Source organism: Pseudorca crassidens, chromosome 10 (genome assembly GCF_039906515.1).
Source record: "Pseudorca crassidens isolate mPseCra1 chromosome 10, mPseCra1.hap1, whole genome shotgun sequence".
NCBI classification, from domain to species: domain Eukaryota; kingdom Metazoa; phylum Chordata; class Mammalia; order Artiodactyla; family Delphinidae; genus Pseudorca; species Pseudorca crassidens.
The window spans coordinates 69,140,966-69,158,035 of record NC_090305.1 but is presented as its reverse complement, the minus strand read 5'-3'; the positions used below and the strand labels follow the sequence as shown (position 1 = coordinate 69,158,035).

Here is a 17,070-nt window from a genome sequence, read left to right as displayed (position 1 = left end):
GTTAATCCCTAATTTTATTTCTTTAAACTACTCTCCAAAAGTAAACTTGTTGATTTTATGTTTTCCTGTTTTTTTCTAGAGGTGGTATCCAGGCATTCATCTTTTTTTAAAAGTTCCCCAGGTCATTCTATGTGCAGAGTTGAGAGCTACATTCTAGAGATTCATACTGATATATGAAAACGTGGCTAAAAGGATGTTCTGGGACTTCCCTGGTGGCACAGTGGTTAAGAATCCACCTGCCAATGCAGGGGACACGGGTTCGAGCCCTGGTCCGGGAAGATCCCACATGCCGTGGAGCAATTAAGCCTGTGCACCACAACTCCTGAGCCTGTGCTCTAGAGCCAGTGAGCCACAACCCCTGAAATCCGTGTGCCTAGAGCCTGTGCTCCGCAACAAGAGAAGCCACTGCAATGAGAAGCCCACTCACCGCAACTAGAGAAAGCCCGCGCACAGCAACGAAGACCCAATGCAGCCAAAAATAAATAAATTTATTTTTAAAAAATGTAAAAAAAAATAAAAGGGTGTTCCTTTAGCAGCAGTTGGTGTGCCTACATCCTTTACAGTCAGTGTGGCCGGGTCCACTAATGACATTTATCCAGCCCCCAAACTTGCACTGTCCTTCCACAATTAGTGGAGGAAACAATGCCATAGTCTCTTTCTTTCGCTTTAAATAAACCTCTTGTTGGCTCGGGCGGAGGAGCTAGGAAGTCTGGGCCTGCGGTCCACCCCAGGCTTTGGGTTTGGGGAGGTGCCTGAGTTTGGCCGGGACCCTGTAAAAGGCGGTGCGGGATGATGCCACCGCTGACCCGGGTCAGGCCCCGCCCAGGTCTCTGCCGGGACCTGGCGCCCCGCCCCACCTCGCGGCGGCCGTGCACTGCGAACTACATTTCCCATAATGCACACCGGGGCGGGCAGGGCCAGGCCCAGCGACTGGAGCCGGGCCTCCGCCGCCAGAGGCCGGCGAGTGCTGTCTTCTTGAGCCGGCAGCCGGGCAAGGGGCCGTGGGAGGGAGCGGTGGCCTGCGCTGTGGCCATGTCTGTGTCTGCAGGGGGCCGTGGTCCCGCGAACCTGAACCATCAGTCCGGGCCCGGCCGGACACCCGTGACCTCCCGGGGATCCGGCAGAGGGCAGTGACCGGCAATCTCTGTGCTTCCTGACCCCTTCCCCCTCCCCGAGAAACAGGTGAGTCCGACTGCCAACCCACGTGGCTTGGGGGCGCCGAGAGACTGGAGAGCTGTCATCTTTGAAGGGAGGGGCTTGAAGACTGGGGGCCCCTGCAGTCTACGCTGCTATTTGCGGTAGAAGGACTGGGTCTCTCTGGGGTCCCTTCGCCGGTTCCCAGCTGGGGAATACAAAAGGCGAGGCCTGGAACTCTTCCTTCGGCTGGAAGGGCAAAGTCCTGTAGCCCCAACGCACACACATTCGGCCCAGCAGAGTGCTCTCAGAGACTGGCAGAGGTTGACTGTGGGGTGAGCAGGAAGCTCCTGAAAGTGTCTTGAGGCTTGGGACTTTGCCTTCAAGGGTGCCCTGGCTCAGATAACCAAGCTGCCTCTTGCACCTGTTGAGCCACACTTTCTGGGCTCGAGTTTGCTGGGGAGGGTGAGCAGCCTTTGTCAGAAAGGGGAGTGACCACTAGCAGTGACAAGTACCAAGCTATACTCTCAGCGTGGAGTAGGCATCCTGCTGAAGCAGTTACAGCACAGCCTCACCTGGACCCTGTCTGCCACACATCCATGCATCCTGGCACCATCCTCCCAGATAGCCCACTCCCCAAAGGGTCAAGGCAGGATAGGGCACAATCTAAGCAGGAAGAGGGAGCAAGAGTGGTAGGGACCCAGTAGGGAGGAGTTCTTGCAAGGCCCTTCCTCTCTCCAGGCCAGGCACCTAGAGGAGGGAGGCATACCAGAAGGGCTGATTGAGCTAACTTGTTTGGTGACATTGCTCAAAGGCACAGCAGAGCACTTCTAGGGCAAATAGCAAGCCCTGGGGGCTTCTAGAGAGGCTGCCTGAGAAGGGGCCCCAAGGGAGTATCTGGGACTGTTTCCAAGAGACCTCTCTTGCTTAACTGCTTCAGGCCCAGCCACCCAAGAGCTTCAGCCACACAGGTTATGGCTCCAGTGGGGTTTGGGGTGGGTTTTGCTATGAGTCATTCACCCTCCCTGCCTAGTTTCCAGTGTAAATGTCCAGAGAACTGTTTGCTTCACCAGGGCTTTTGGCTGGACCCCGATACTTGCCTTGGAGATATTGAGGTACTACATGATTTCAGGTGGTTGGAGAACTGTTCGGAAGGAGATGTCCACTAGCCCCAGCCAGCTGACCCTGCCCTCACAACATGCAGGTACCATGTTGGGTAGTACTCAGCCATGCTGGGCGCAGTTACCTAAATCCCACTGGGATCAGTGGATAGTGGGCCCTCAGGGGTAAGCTGCTGTAGACCTTGTTTTGGTCTTTGAGCCAGAGGCGCAAGGCCGCAGAGTAGGGACATGTGGTAGAAAGGAGTTCAGCTTGGGAGAGACTTCTGGGAGCAGCAGGGAAGTTACAGGTCTGTCCTGCAATTTCAGGATGAATAGCCAGTGAGCCTGGAGGAACTCCCAGCCCTAGGCCCAAAGGCATCTCTGTCCCAGCATCACAGATGGGTCATTTCAGGCCAGAGCCCACCTGGCTTCATGAGGTCAGAAGCACGTCCTGCTCACTAAGGGCCTGGCTCAGGATGAGCAAACTCGCAAAGGACTGATTTACATGGCAGAGATTACTGGATCTGTGTATAAGTGCAGGTACACATGGTCTGAATAAGAATAATCATGATGTGCTAAAGACAGCTGAGTGTATATGTACCTACTCTGTGCCAGGGTAACCAAATTACATGGATTATCTCATTTAATCCTTCCACAACCCAATGAATCAGTGCTGTCATCATCCTCATTTCATAGGTGAGAAAGCTGAGATTTATAAAACCAAGCCAGGTTAATACAGGTCCCTCTGACTCCAGAGCCACTGTTACTGAACACTTAACTACTACCAAGGACTAAGTCTTCCCTACAGGCAGGAGTCTCCCAAGGCTACATTGGAGCTGGGTGTTCTCTGAGGATCTTTCATCTTCTCCCTTCCAAAGTTATTTATCTGACAAATGTTAATTAAAATCCTGCTTATGGAGCTGACATTCTGAAATTTGCGACAGCTCACAGGGTTACCTTCAATGTAGAAAAATAAAGCAGGGCAAGGGAGATAAGAATCCAGGATATTCCAGGAAGGCCTCTCTGATAAGGTAACACTTGAGCAGCAACCTGAAGGAAGTGACAGAGTGAGTCATGTAGATATTTGGCCAAGTAGTGGAATAGGTGAGGTGGGGGGCAGGGGGAAAAGTAGGGAGGTGTGGTCCAGGCAGAAAATTCAGCAAGAGCAAAGTTCTGAAGTGAAGGAATACTCAGGATTTACATTTACAGTATACTCAAGGAAAGCCATAATGTCAGTGTGGCTGGGTTGAAGCAAAGCAAGTAGGGGAAAGAACAGGAGATGAGGTTGAAGAAGTAATTTGGGGGGTGGGGTGCAGTGCGTGTAGACAGAGAGGTTCTTGTGCACCACTGTGAGGAAATTGGCTTTCTCACTGGGTTAGGTGTGACCGTTACAGACTAGTGAGCAAAGGAGCTACGTGACTTGACTTCTGTCTCAAGCAGATCACTTTGAGTGCTGTGAGAAGGATAGACTGTACAGGGACAAGGACAGAAGTGGGGAGACTGGTTAAAAGACTGTTGCAATGCTGGAGAGGGTGTGGAGAAAAGGGAACCCTCTTATACTGTTGGTGGGAATGTAAATTGATACAGCCACTATGGAGAACAGTATGGAGGTTCCTTAAGAAACCAAAAAGTAGAACTACCATACGACCCAGCAATCCCACTACTGGGCATATACCCTGAGAAAACCATAATTCAAAAAGAGTCATGTACCACAGTGTTCATTGCAGCACTATTTACAATAGCCAGGACATTTACAATAGCCAGGACCTAAGTGTTCATCGACTGATGAATGGATAAAGATGTGGCACATATATACAATGGAATATTACTCAGTCATAAAAAGAAACAAAATTGAGTTATTTGTAGTGAGGCGGATGGACCTAGAGTCTGTCAAACAGAGTGAAGTAAGTCAGAAAGAAAAACAGATACCATATGCTAACACATACATATGGAATCTAAAAAAAAAAATGGTTCTGATGAACCTAGGGGCAGGACAGGAATAAAGACACAGACGTAGAGAATGGACTTGAGGACACGGGGATGGGGAAGGGTAAGCTAGGATGAAGTGAGAGAGTGGCATTGACATATATACACTACCAAATGTAAAATAGATAGCTAGTGGGAAGCAGCCGCATAGCACAGGGAGATCAGCTTGCTGCTTTGTGACCACCTAGAGGGGTGGGATAGGGAGGGTGGGAGGGAGACGCAAGAAGGAGGGGATATGGGGATATTTGTATATGTATAGCTGATTCACTTTGTTACGCAGCAGAAGCTAACACGACATTGAAAAGCAATTATACTCCAATAAAGATGTTAAAAAAAAAAAAGACTTGCAGCAATCTGCTAGAGAGATAATGTTGACTGGGACCAATGTGATAGTGGTGGAGGTGATGAGAAGTGGTCAGATTCTGAATATGGGCATTTTCCTATGGAACATCAATAATCTGTTCCATGAAAGTTGGACATTCTGTCTGGAATCACTAACTTAGTATCTGTTTCCCACTTTTTTTTTTAACATTTTATTGAAGTATAGTTGATTTATGTGTTTCCCCATTATTTCAAATGGGAAAAAGTATAATTCTTCCTTCATCAACCCCAAATCCCCAATTTTCTAAAATGGCACTAAAACACAAGGAAAATACATACCTAATATATGCCAAACAAATTATAATGTTAGGATACAAAATGCTTAAAACACTTCCTCCTGATCAAACAGTGTTGCTTTGATACAGCATCATGGCCTCTTTCAGTACCTGCAGATAGCCATGATGTAAGTAAACCCCTTTTGTTGGCACTCAATGATCTATCAGTTCTATTTGAAATGTAATTTGAGGCTTTAAATGCACATTCCTTTATTAAAAAATATAGATCAAGTGTTGATAATAGTTTTTTTCTATGTAAACATAAGCTCAATCAGTACAAGTTTGTTGTATTAGTTATCTATTGCTGTGTAACAAGTTATCCCAAAACTTAGCAGCTCAAACCAATAATAAATATTTATTATCTCATACAGTTCCTGAGGTTCAGGAATTTGGGAGCATCTTAGCTGGATGATTCAGGCCCAGTGTCTCTCATGAGGTTGCAGTCATTCAAAGGCATGACTGGGGTTAGATGATTTGCTTCCAAGACTGCTTGCTCACATGACTAGCACATTGGTACTGGCTGTTCTCAGGTTTCAGTTTCTTACCACGAGCTCCTCTCTTTACGGCTGCTTGAGTGTCCTCACAACTGATGGCTGATGGCTGCACCTAGAGAGAGTGATCCAAGAGAACAAAGCAGAAGCCACAATGTCTTTTATGACCTAGCCTCAGAAGTCACACATTGTCATTTTCACATTATCCTGTTGGTGACATAGATTAGTTCTGCTCAGTGTGGGATGGGAGTATATAGACTTGAATGCTGGGAGTTGAGAATCACTGGGGACCATTTGGAAGGCTGGCTACCACAGCTGTGTATTAAAAACCAAGAGGCATTCTATGTGGCAAAGGTTAATGAGAGACATTTTGCTGGGTGTACCTGTATTCTGAAGTAAAGCTGACAAGATTTGCTGGTGGTTTGGTATATGAGGTACGGGAAAAAGAGAGGCATAAGGGATGCCTCCAAGATTTTTTGCTAAATAACTGGAAGTATCAAATTGTCTTTCACTGAGATGGAGAAAACTCTGAGAGGAACAACTTTTTAAGGGGATGATCAGGAACTCAGTTTTGGACATATAACTTTGAGATACTATAAGATATCCAAGGGCAGACATCAAGTAAACAGTTAAATGTGTGTGCCTCTGGAAGTCAGAAGAGAGATTAGGGCTGTGAATAAAATTTGGAATCATTAATTTATTGGTGAAATTTAAAACCATGAGACTGAATAAGGTCACCAAGGGATCGAATGAAGACAGAAAAGAGATCCAAGACCTGAAATCTTGGTCCCTCAACAGTAAGAAGAACTGTAAAGAGAACTTAGAAGGAGTGGTCCATGAGGTAGGAGAACCATGAAAGGAGAGTGATGTGCCAGAAGCCAAGAGAAGAAAGTGTTTTGAGAGAGAGGAAATAATCATTGTGGCTGCTGAGTGAAGTGAGATGATCCTGGAGGTCACTGGAGACCTTGAGGGAGCAGTGTTACTGGAGTAATAGTTGGAATGGATTCAAGTGTGAATGGGAAAAGTGGAGAGACACCTGAGCGCTCCACATTTCCCAGTCCCTCTGGCCACATGACTAGTTCTGGCCAATCTGGACTTTGAAGTATTTAAGAGTTCTGACATGACCCTCCAGCCCTGTCTTCCATTGCCAGGTGACGGCAGAACTATAAGATGCTAGTAGCCTGGATTCCTGAATCACTGCCCGGAGGGAGCTGCTCTGAATTGCTACCAAACCCACAGTACGTGAGCAAAAAATAAGCCTTTAGTGCTCGCTTCGGCAGCACTAAAATTGGAACGATACAGAGAAGATTAGCGTGGCCCCTGTGCAAGGATGACATGCAAATTCCTGAAGCGTTCCATATTTTTTGGTTCAGGCGGTAATGCGAGTGATGGGGAGCGGCGCGGGGTGGCAGATGAAGCTTCGGCTCTCCCGCTGCTCACCTCCTGCTGTGCGGCCCACTTCCTAACAGCCCACGTCCCAGATAGAGGTCCGCAGCCTGGGAGTTGGGGACCCCTGCTGTATATAATGGAGTCAGCCTGTCAAATTAGGAACTTGTAAATATTTTAATACATATTATCCTTTAGAGTTTATTAAAAAATGGTTGCAAAATCTGTGAAGGTGGTCAAAAGGTACAAACTTCCAGTTACAAAATAAATAAATCCTGAGGATGTAATGTACAGCATAGTGACTATAATTAATAATGCTTGTATATTTGAAAGTTGCTAAGAGAGTAGGTATTAAAAGTTCTCATCACAAGAAAAAAATTTTGTAACTTTGTGTGGTGATGGATGTTAACGAGACATGGTGGTGACCATTTTGCAATATATACAAATATTGAATCATTATGTTGTAGACCTGGAACTAATATAATGTTATACATAGATTATTTCTCAATAAAAAAATGCTTGCAATAAAAAAAAAAAAAGAAAAGCCTTTAGGGAATTCCCTGGCAGTCCAGTGGTTAGGACTCTGCACTTCCATTGCCTGCAGCCCAAGTTCAATCCCACAAGCCATGTGATATGGCCAAAACAAACAAAAAAAGCCTTTATGTGTAAAGCCTCTACCATTTTGGCACTCATTTGTTACACAGCATAGCCTAGCTTACGTGACTAATTAAACTCCAAGTACTGTTTACTGTTTTGAGGTTTGTTTGTTTGTTTTATAAAGGACAGCAAAAAAAAAAAAAAAATAGGGTGGTACCTAGAGGGGAATGTAGAGTTAAGGGGAGGTTTGTTTTAAGGTTTTAATTGAAATAAAACAAACATAAAGTTCACAAATCATAAGTACAGCTCAATGAATTATAACAGAGTAAACACATCTAAGGGAAGGTGTTTGGAAAATGGAAGAAACATCAGTATATTGGTGATGAATAGGGGAGAAGGGGACACTGATGATCTGAGAGAGAGAGGGACAGCTGCTGAAGCCATATGCTTGGATGGGTGAGAGGGGCTGGAGTGGAGGTGTTAGTGGAGCCCAGACAGCTCATCTTTAGTAAGAAGGAGGAAGGCAGAGTCTGGCAGGTGAGGTGAGGTGGTAGTGGGAATCTTGGAAGTTCTCTTTTGCTGACTTCCATGTCCTCAGTGAAATAGAAGGTAAGGTTATCACTGATAGTGCTGAGGGTGAGCATTGGAGAAGATGATGGAAGCTTGAGAAGAGAGAAGATGTGAAGCTCTCCACTAGGGGAGTGGGAAAGTGAGTACACACAGAAATGTAGGGCATTCCCATTTAAAGTAGTTGTTCTGGACCCTCTCCTCAGAAAAAAGCACATACCAATCCAGGCCTCCATCCAAGGAGCCAGGTCCAGAAGCCCTGGCCACAACCCCAGGACTGGCAGTAGCAGCTTGCCCTCTGCCTATATATGGACAGACTCATCTCTCTGGGGTCGCTCTCTCTTTACACAGCAATGCAGACCCCAACCGGGCTTTTAGGTTAGCTTGTAAAATAATGGTCTCCAAGGTTCTCGTGTGGCCTGTGTCTTCTTGCTCAAGATCTGGACATGCCCTAGTTTCCTTAGCACCCACTGCCCTGGGCTCCGTGGTGTTGCGGTGGCTGTTTTGGCCTGTTTTGGATTGCTCCTCTTGGTCTCAGTCTCAGAGGAGACCTTTCTGGATGCCTCCCCAGGTTCCTGTTGAGGGCATGCAGCTTCTTAATTACTCTTCATCAGAAAAGGTGGACCACACCTTGGTCTTCTGGGCTCTGACCCTCGCTGGGAACCATCACTCTTGATTGTCTTGATGGACAGGACTGGTGGCCTAGAAAATCCCAAAAGGTAGATGTTCTCCCAAATAATCTTCCTTTGAAGATTATTCAAAGGGCACTCTGTGTGGGGTGATGCTGTTGACCAGTGGTACCCAACCCCCACTTAACTCTGTGGTGCTCCGGGACCAGTGGGGGGCGTGGCCATCAGGCCAGTCTCTGGCCCTGCCTCCCTCTCTGTCTGTTTTGCACATTGAACTGCTTTACAAGATTAATTTGAAGAAAGGATTCCGTAGCTTACAACAAAGATGACAGAAGAGCTTGAAAATCAACTCTTTGGGTACACTTGCAGGAGCTGCCCGCTAGGAACTTGTGGTCGGAGAGAGTTCTTAGACACAGGTAAGCGGGGGCCACACAAATGCTAGTGCTGGTGACACTGTTTTGAAATCACTCTTCTCATGAACGTTTTTGAGCACCTACTTCATGCCAGGCTCAGGGTGGAGTCATTTGCCCAAGGTTACAGAGCTAGTAAGGGACAAGCCTCAATTATTCCCTATGGACTCTGCTCCAGGAGGGCAGGGACAGAGTCTGCTTTGCTCACACTAACACCAGTCCCCCCCAGGCCCCTGGCCTGCCTGCAGTGCCTTCCTCATGAGTCTCTGACTAGTCTTCGCTGCCCTTCTAGCCCATCCAGCCAAATTTCTATTCCCTAAAGGGTTAGTGCCTCAGATGGAACCCCTCTCCTATGGATTGTTTGTTGCCTGCCAAATGAAGACCCTTCAGCCTGACATTAAGGGACCTTAGAGGCTGATCCCAAGAGAGCCACCCAACTTCGTTATCCCTGACATCCACTCTTGGCCACCTCCACCTGGCCCTGAGGCTGCAGAAGGACTGGGAGATCAGGCTGAGTTTGTCCTTAGTGTCCATCAAATGGGCACTGAGAACCGACATGTCCATAGTTGTTTTTAACTGGAGAGGTGAGCCCTGGTGCCAAATTCAAAAGGTACAGAATGCAAGGAGAAAAGCAAGGCTTAGGCCTGTTTACTCTGACTCACTGTGTTCATAGTAAATGTCTAAATATCAAAAAGAACTGATTTGTCAACTCAGTTTTGAATGGAGAAATGTTCATGATAGGATGTACAGTGGAAGATATCAGGATACAGAATGGTTTCAATTACCAGCTCCAGCTCTTCTTTCCTGTCGTGACATTGGACAATGTACTTACACTCTCTCAGCTTCAGTTTCTTCATATATAAAGCTTGTCTGACAAGAGTGCCTGCCTCAGAGAAGAGTGATCAGGATTACATAAAAATCCACATAGGGACTGGGACTTCCCTGGAACTTCTAGGGGTAAAGAATCCGCCTTCCAATGTAGGGGATGCAGGTTCGATCCCTGGTCAGGGAACTAAGACCCCACATGCCGCGGGGCAACTAAGCCCACGTGCCATAACTAGAGAGAGAAAGAAACACTGCACACCACAACTAGAGAGAAGCTTGAGTGCCGCAACTAAGACCCGACACAGGGACTTCCCTGGTGGCGCGGTGGTTAAGAATCCGCCTGCCAATGCAGGGGCACGGGTTTGATCCCTGGTCCAGGAAGATCCTGAAGATCGCAGAGCAACTAAGCCCATGCGCCACAACTACTGAGCCTGCGCTCTAGAGCCCGTGCTCTGCAACGAGAGGCCACCGCAATGAGAAGCCCGCGCACCACAACAAAGCTTAACCCCTGCTCACCGCAACTAGAGAAAGCCCACAAGCAGCGACGAAGACCCAACACGGCCAAAAAAAAAAAAAAGTATATTTATTTATTTATTTTGGCTGCACTGGGTCTTAGTTGCATCAGGCAGGATCTTCATTGCAGCATGCAGGATCTTTAGTTGTGGCATGAGGGATCTTTTAGTTGCAGCATGCTGCTCTTAGTTTCAGCATGTGGGAACTAGTTCCCTGACCAGGGATTGAGCCGGGCCCCCTGTATTGGGAGCACAGAGTCTTAACCACTGGACCACCAGGCAAGTCCCCCATGCATTCTTTTATAATCAGAAAGAGAACAGCACGCTTCTTTAGAAGGGAATATTCAGAACCCATTCCCCAGAGGTTTGAGTTAGCTGGGTCCTGGTGAGGGATACTTTCCTGTACTTAACCACTCTTAATTATGCCAGTGACTCCTGCCACTAGCACCTTCCCGCTTACCCTCAATGATGCCTTTGTTTGCCCCACAGGAGAGCCCAAGGGATGGCTGCTGACATGCAGAGGAAGAGAAGCAGCGAAGGCCCTGATGGCACGTTGGCTCCTTCTGATGGGCAGAGTGTGGAGAGAGCTGAGAGCCCCACACCAGGACTGGCCCAGGGAATGGAGCCAGGTATGGGCAGGGTGCGCAGCCCCAGCCAGCTTACAGCTAGAGCAGCCTCGAGGGCAATCGGGATTCCCAACCACTCTTTCACTGTCACTCATTCATGCATGCTCACTTGTTAGCTATTTGTCATGTGCTGGGGATACTGCAAGGATCCAGGCTCAGTGTGCATCTGGCCTTCCTCTCCACTTCATGTTGTGCCAGTTGCCCTGTGCTGTCTTGCCACCAGTGTGGGCTCTTCTCCTATTTCCTGTGTCTACAGGCACCTCCCTGGCTCCTTCTCTCTCCCTCAGCTCTCAACTTAAATGTCACCTCCTCACAAGAGAGGCCTGCCCTGACCATGCTCTGCACAGAACACTAGTTATTTTGTAGTCTTATTTGTGTGTGTATGTATTGCCCATCTTTCTTGTCTACAAGATTGTGAGCTCTTTGAGCACAGAGCTGTTGTATCCCCAATGCCTGGTACAGTGTTGAACTCATAATAGAGACTCAAAACATATCTCTTGAACTCTTCTGTCCAAAAAAAAATCAGTAAAGGAAAACTGACATTGTCCCTGCCTTGGGGGAGCCACAGGCTAGTGAGAGCATTCCAGTGGAGGGGGTTAGGAACCATGGGTCCCTGTGCAGGGTCAGGGAGCCTTCTCCCAGGGAGAGAGATTTGCTGAGCACAGGAGGTATTCCAGGCACAGGGCGAGGTGCTGGGAACACAGCAGCAAAAAACCAGGTTCCTGCCCATGAGGGGGAACCCCACTGCAGTTGGGGAGAAGGGCAATAACTGATAAGTGCCGCAAGAGAAGTCAAGGAGGGGGATATGATAGAGTGCCTGGGTTTGGGGGTCAGGTGACAGGGACAACTAACATCTTTGCTGTGAGCTGAAGTGTGACAGGGAGCTGGCATGCAAAGAGGTGGGAGTGCCTTCCATGCAGAGGGAACAGGAGATGCAGAGGCCCTGAGGTAGGTGGGGATATCCAAAGAGCAGATGCACGAAGGGCTGTGAGATGAGAGTGAGAGGGGCAGGCAGATACTGGCTACCACCGCAGCCTTGAGGGGTTGGGGTCTTATTCCCAGTGTGAGGGGAGGAGGCTGGTGGGCTGTAAGTCACAGCAGAGCATGACTTGTAGCCAGAAGGAACAGTGGCTTACCTCATCAGGACAGGCAGAGTACTGTATTGGGCACCTTGCTGGTGAGGTGGTCTGCCAGAAGCTACTGCTCTAAACACCAGTGCTTTTGGCTGGCAGGTGCCGGACAGGAGGGTGCCATGTTCGTCCATGCCCGTTCCTATGAGGACCTGACAGAATCAGAGAATGGGGTGGCTTCTGGGGAGAGCCCCAAGGAGGGTGCTGGTGGTCCTCCACCTCTGCCTACAGACATGCGCCAGATCAGCCAGGACTTCAGTGAGCTGAGCACCCAGCTGACAGGTGTCGCCCGAGACCTGCAGGAGGAGATGCTTCCAGGAAGCTCTGAGGACTGGCCGGAGTCCCCAGGGGCAGCTGGGCGACCAGCCACAGAGCCCCCAAGAGAGGGCACTGGTGAAGGGGATGAGGAGGAGACTGCTGAGGCATGGCGCCTGCACCAGAAGCATGTCTTCGTGCTGAGCGAGGCGGGGAAGCCTGTGTACTCCCGCTATGGGTCAGAGGAGGCACTTTCCAGCACCATGGGTGTCATGGTGGCCCTGGTGTCCTTCCTGGAGGCTGACAAGAATGCCATCCGTTCCATCCATGCAGGTGAGCCACCAGGAGGGGGGGTGCCAGGAGGTCTCCCTGGCCAGGAGAGACCATACCAGGTTTCGGACTCCCAGGGACTAGAGGGCTGGGATGTGCTGTGTGACCAAGGTTAGTCCCTCCACCTCACCGAGCCCCAGGTCCTCATCTGAACACGGGAGAACAACACTGACTGCCTCATAGGGCTGTTGTGGGGGCCAAAGGTGGCTCGCACATGGGCTTTGCCCTTGGAGAAGGTGAGAAGCCGGGGGAGGTAACCAAAATAATCCCAGGTCTTGAGCCCCACCCAGCTCTTGCCACTTAGCCCAAGAACGTGTGTCTTTCTGAAGTGCTTCCTGCATTTTAGCTGGTCCCAGTCTGTGAAACAAGTGGCAGGAAAGGGGAAAGGGGGGGAAAGGGGGGCCCATGGGCATCTGTTTTTCTTTCATCCTGAAGCCCCCTCTGTGTGCACAGTTCTGAGGGGAGGTGGAGAGATTGTGGAAAGCGGGGCTCTGAGGGTGCTAGGGCAGGCCATTCAGGGAGGGCTTTCCGGAGAAGGGCTGAAGCTGACACCACCCCTATCCATCGGTCCCATCAGATGGCTACAAGGTAGTATTCGTGCGCCGGAGCCCACTGGTGCTGGTGGCGGTGGCCCGCACGCGGCAGTCGGCACAGGAACTGGCGCAAGAGTTGCTCTACATCTACTACCAGATCCTGAGCCTTCTTACGGGTGCGCAGCTGAGCCACATCTTCCAGCAGAAGCAGAACTATGACCTGCGGCGCCTGCTCTCGGGCTCTGAGCGCATCACGGACAACCTGCTGCAGCTCATGGCGCGAGACCCCAGTTTCCTGATGGGGGCGGCGCGCTGCCTGCCCTTGGCGGCGGCCGTGCGCGACGTCGTGAGTGCCAGTCTGCAGCAGGCGCGCGCCCGCAGCCTCGTCTTCTCCATCCTGCTGGCGCGCAACCAGCTCGTGGCGCTTGTGCGCCGCAAGGACCAATTCCTGCACCCCATCGACCTGCACCTGCTCTTCAACCTCATAAGTTCCTCCTCGTCCTTCCGCGAGGGCGAGGCCTGGACGCCCGTGTGCCTGCCCAAATTCAACGCAGCCGGCTTCTTCCACGCACACATCTCGTACCTGGAGCCTGACACGGATCTCTGCCTGCTGCTCGTCTCCACCGACCGTGAGGACTTCTTTGCAGTGTCTGACTGCCGCCGCCGCTTTCAGGAGCGCCTGCGAAAGCGCGGAGCGCACCTGGCGCTGCGGGAGGCACTGCGCACACCTTACTACAGTGTTTCCCAAGTGGGCATCCCTGACCTGCGCCACTTCCTCTATAAGTCAAAGAGCTCGGGACTCTTCACCAGGTGAGGGAGGGCCTTGGGGAGACTGCTTGAGGAAGACAAGGGCGTGGGGGGGGGGGTGGGCGGCTGGTTGGGCCTGAGCTCTGATGCAGTCCTGAAGCTGATGACCCCTCTGGGAATGGACCGACCTGCTGTGTCTGTTTGACTCTGATACCAGGGGCCCAAACCCCCTATCACCCTACTCCCCATCAGCATACACCTCTCTACTTCAGTCATTTCCCATAAGGCCTTGAAATACCCAATACACCCAGGGAAGGAAGCTGGAACAGAGGTCTCCTCTGTTTGGTCAGTTTGGTCCAGCCCAGGATGCACAACTCCTCCACTTCCTCCTCCAGCAGAGGGGCTGGGGCCAGATGAGGCATCTTCTATCCTCCTTTTACCCCTTTTTGGTCCAGAAGGTTCCTGGCTCACTTTTCCTTCATCTCAGACCTGTCACTCTGTCTAGGACACCTAAACCCAGATTGGTTTCTCCAAGGGAGGGTCACCAAAGATGCCATGAACTTGGGGGAGAGGGGAGAACAGGGCTCCAGTCTGGGTGGGCCCAGCTTTGTCCTGGGGAGTCTTCAGTGGTGAGGAGACAATGCCTTGTCCTGGGGTGGGGGGCATTTGGAGGGTAGGACCCATGGTGGAGTCTCCCTGGCCAGGAATAGGTGTTTCTGGATCTCCAGAGAAGCCAGTGGAAGTCATTCCTTTGCGAACCCACTCCCCCATCTCCAGCCCTGAGATCGAGGCCCCGTACACCAGTGAAGAGGAGCAGGAGCGGCTGCTGGGCCTCTACCAGTACCTGCACAGCCGCGCCCACAATGCCTCCCGCCCACTCAAGACTATCTACTACACGGGCCCCAACGAGAACCTCCTGGCTTGGGTAAGGCAGCCCTGGGATGGGCTGGGCTTCATCGGGGTCCTGGGCAAGGGCCACAAGGGTTGTCTAATCTGGATGACCACCCTGTGCCCCCTTCCTCCAGGTGACAGGCGCCTTTGAGCTCTACATGTGCTACAGCCCCCTGGGGACCAAGGCGTCGGCCGTCAGTGCCATCCATAAACTGATGCGCTGGATCCGCAAAGAAGAAGACCGCCTCTTCATCCTCACGCCCCTCACATACTGATGAGAATGTGTGTGGGCTCGGCCCTCCTAGGCACACCAGGCTGTGGAAGCCATGGGAGCTTCCAGGTGGGGCTGGCCTCTGGCCCAGGCAGCAGGCAGGGACTGTGGGTTGGTGTGTGCATTAAAGTGCTTTGGGGAAGACACTTGTGGGCCTTGTCACTGGTTCCTTCACTCTCACTCACACACAGACGCTGGATCCTCCTCCCTAGGCCCTGCCCATGCTTCCCCATGGACAGCATCACATGTGCTCAGAGTTGGCCCCTGGGCTGGGGCTGTTTTCATTCAGCTGAAGTCCTGCCACGTGTAAAGTGTTCTCTAGGACCCCACTGGCCTTCCCCACCACGACCAACCTCCCGCGATGCCCCACCCCACACTCAGTCTGAGCCCCTGGTGCCTCCCCTGTCACTCCTAGGTGGGATTCCCAGCTGCATGGCCTGAAGGACCACCCAACCACCTGGGAGCCCTGACTGTGGCTCTGCTTAATGGACTGCTGTATTTCAGCAGGGGCTGAGCTGAGTAAGACAGGGACAGTCAAGTGGAGAGAGTCTGAGCCCGGGCATGGGTGGGAGCCCTTGGTGAGGTGGCCCAGTGTTCAGCACAAATTCAGAGTCCAGCCTCACTATAGCTGTAGGCCTCTGGGGAAACTATTCCAGCTTAGGGTTCCTCATGAAGGCTGTCCACCTCAGCTCCCCTACCTCTAGCCAGCACATTCCTTAGGATGGCCCCCAGGAGTGAGCCAGAGGACCTGAAAGAAGACCCAGCTGACCTCTGGGGCTGGAGTGGACCCTGCCCTAAGAAGGGCTGATGCTCTTTTCAGTCACCCTGTTCCCTGGCATGGCCCAGCCTACGTGGGTCACTAGGAACATCCCAGGAGGCTCAGCAGTGAAGGCCCAGCCCCATTCACTCTACCATGAGACCTTCTTAGGACAGAGCCCAAGGCACAGTGCAGAAAGCTTCTACCTTCCTGCTGGGGACTCTCCCAGTTATGCCACAACTGAACCATCTCACTGGCCAGGGGAACAGAAGACCTAGGAAGTGTTTGGGAGAATAGTGTCCATGGAATATGGTCTTCAGACTATAGAGTGAATCACCTTCATGCAGTCTCTGAGTGCTGGAGCAAGATACTGTGCCACTGAAACCAACCCATGCTGGAAAATGTGTCTTTGTAGGTGGCATAGGCCAAGGATGCACTGGAATGAGTCACTTACTGTCCCAGGAAATGGCAGCACAGCGCCTGCCCTTGGCCCCACCCCAGATCACATTAGAATGGGTATGGCAGCAGGCCACCTGCCCAGACCCCAAAGCCCCTCTGGAGCAGCCACAGGCTTGGTGGGTGCTGCTCACACTGCCCACATGCCCTGGGTCTCTTTTCTGTCTGCTTGCTGTTTCTGTTCCTTCCCTGAATCCTGGAAAGGGCACCAAACCACTGCCTCTGGGGCCAGGGTGATGCCAGGCTAGCTGTCTCTGACTGCTACCGGTGTTCTGGTCAGTGGTCAGCCTCCAGGTGTCCCTGCTGGCTACCCTGATCCTTGCAGGGCTTCCAGCTTCTTGCCGTTCAGCACCTATTCTGGGTGGGGGTGGGAAGAGATAGTCACAATTAGATAAGTGTGTATACCTAGGACAGTAGGCACCTAAGAGTGCAGGGTTTACCTGTTTGGGGAGCAAGGAAGGGACAACAGACAAACAGGAAAGGTGTTCCTAGTGGAGCAACGAGCATGTGCAAAGGGATGAACCTGGTATGAAACCTGGTATGGTAAAGAACCTTGTCCGACTGGGTAACAGTGAAGCTGGAGGAGTCTTTAAAGCCTAGGGTTCTCAAACTCCAGGTAAAAGTCTGGCAGTGGGGAGCCACAGAATGTTTTAAAGCTGCAGAGTGACATGGTCATATTGTGGTTACAGAGGTCCCCCTGCTGTCATTAGGATGATCTCTTTGCGTTGGAGAAAGAGGCTGGCACTAGTTCTCTGGAGTAGTGTTCAGAGGGGAGTGAGAG

The 17,070-nt window shown here is 50.9% G+C and overlaps 1 protein-coding gene and 1 pseudogene across 8 annotated transcripts; both read left to right on the top strand.

Moving 5' to 3' along the window:
- The first annotated feature begins 889 nt into the window (after positions 1-889).
- MON1A (MON1 homolog A, secretory trafficking associated) lies at positions 890-15,222 on the top strand. Of its 8 annotated transcripts, none has more exons than XM_067754471.1 (8): positions 890-1,182; positions 2,267-2,338; positions 6,519-6,605; positions 10,783-10,922; positions 12,152-12,637; positions 13,212-13,977; positions 14,692-14,839; positions 14,940-15,222. In XM_067754471.1, exons 3-8 carry the CDS (start codon positions 6,538-6,540, stop codon positions 15,078-15,080), a joined length of 1,749 nt encoding a protein of 582 aa, XP_067610572.1. In that variant the 5' UTR covers positions 890-1,182; positions 2,267-2,338; positions 6,519-6,537; the 3' UTR covers positions 15,081-15,222. The 8 variants fall into 8 exon arrangements, with proteins under 8 accessions (XP_067610572.1, XP_067610577.1, XP_067610570.1 ...); XM_067754476.1 differs by having other exon boundaries at positions 2,208-2,338; positions 12,281-12,637; XM_067754469.1 differs by having other exon boundaries at positions 2,208-2,338.
- On the top strand, positions 6,632-6,732 carry LOC137233222 (U6 spliceosomal RNA; annotated as a pseudogene).
- Positions 15,223-17,070: the final 1,848 nt, after the last annotated feature.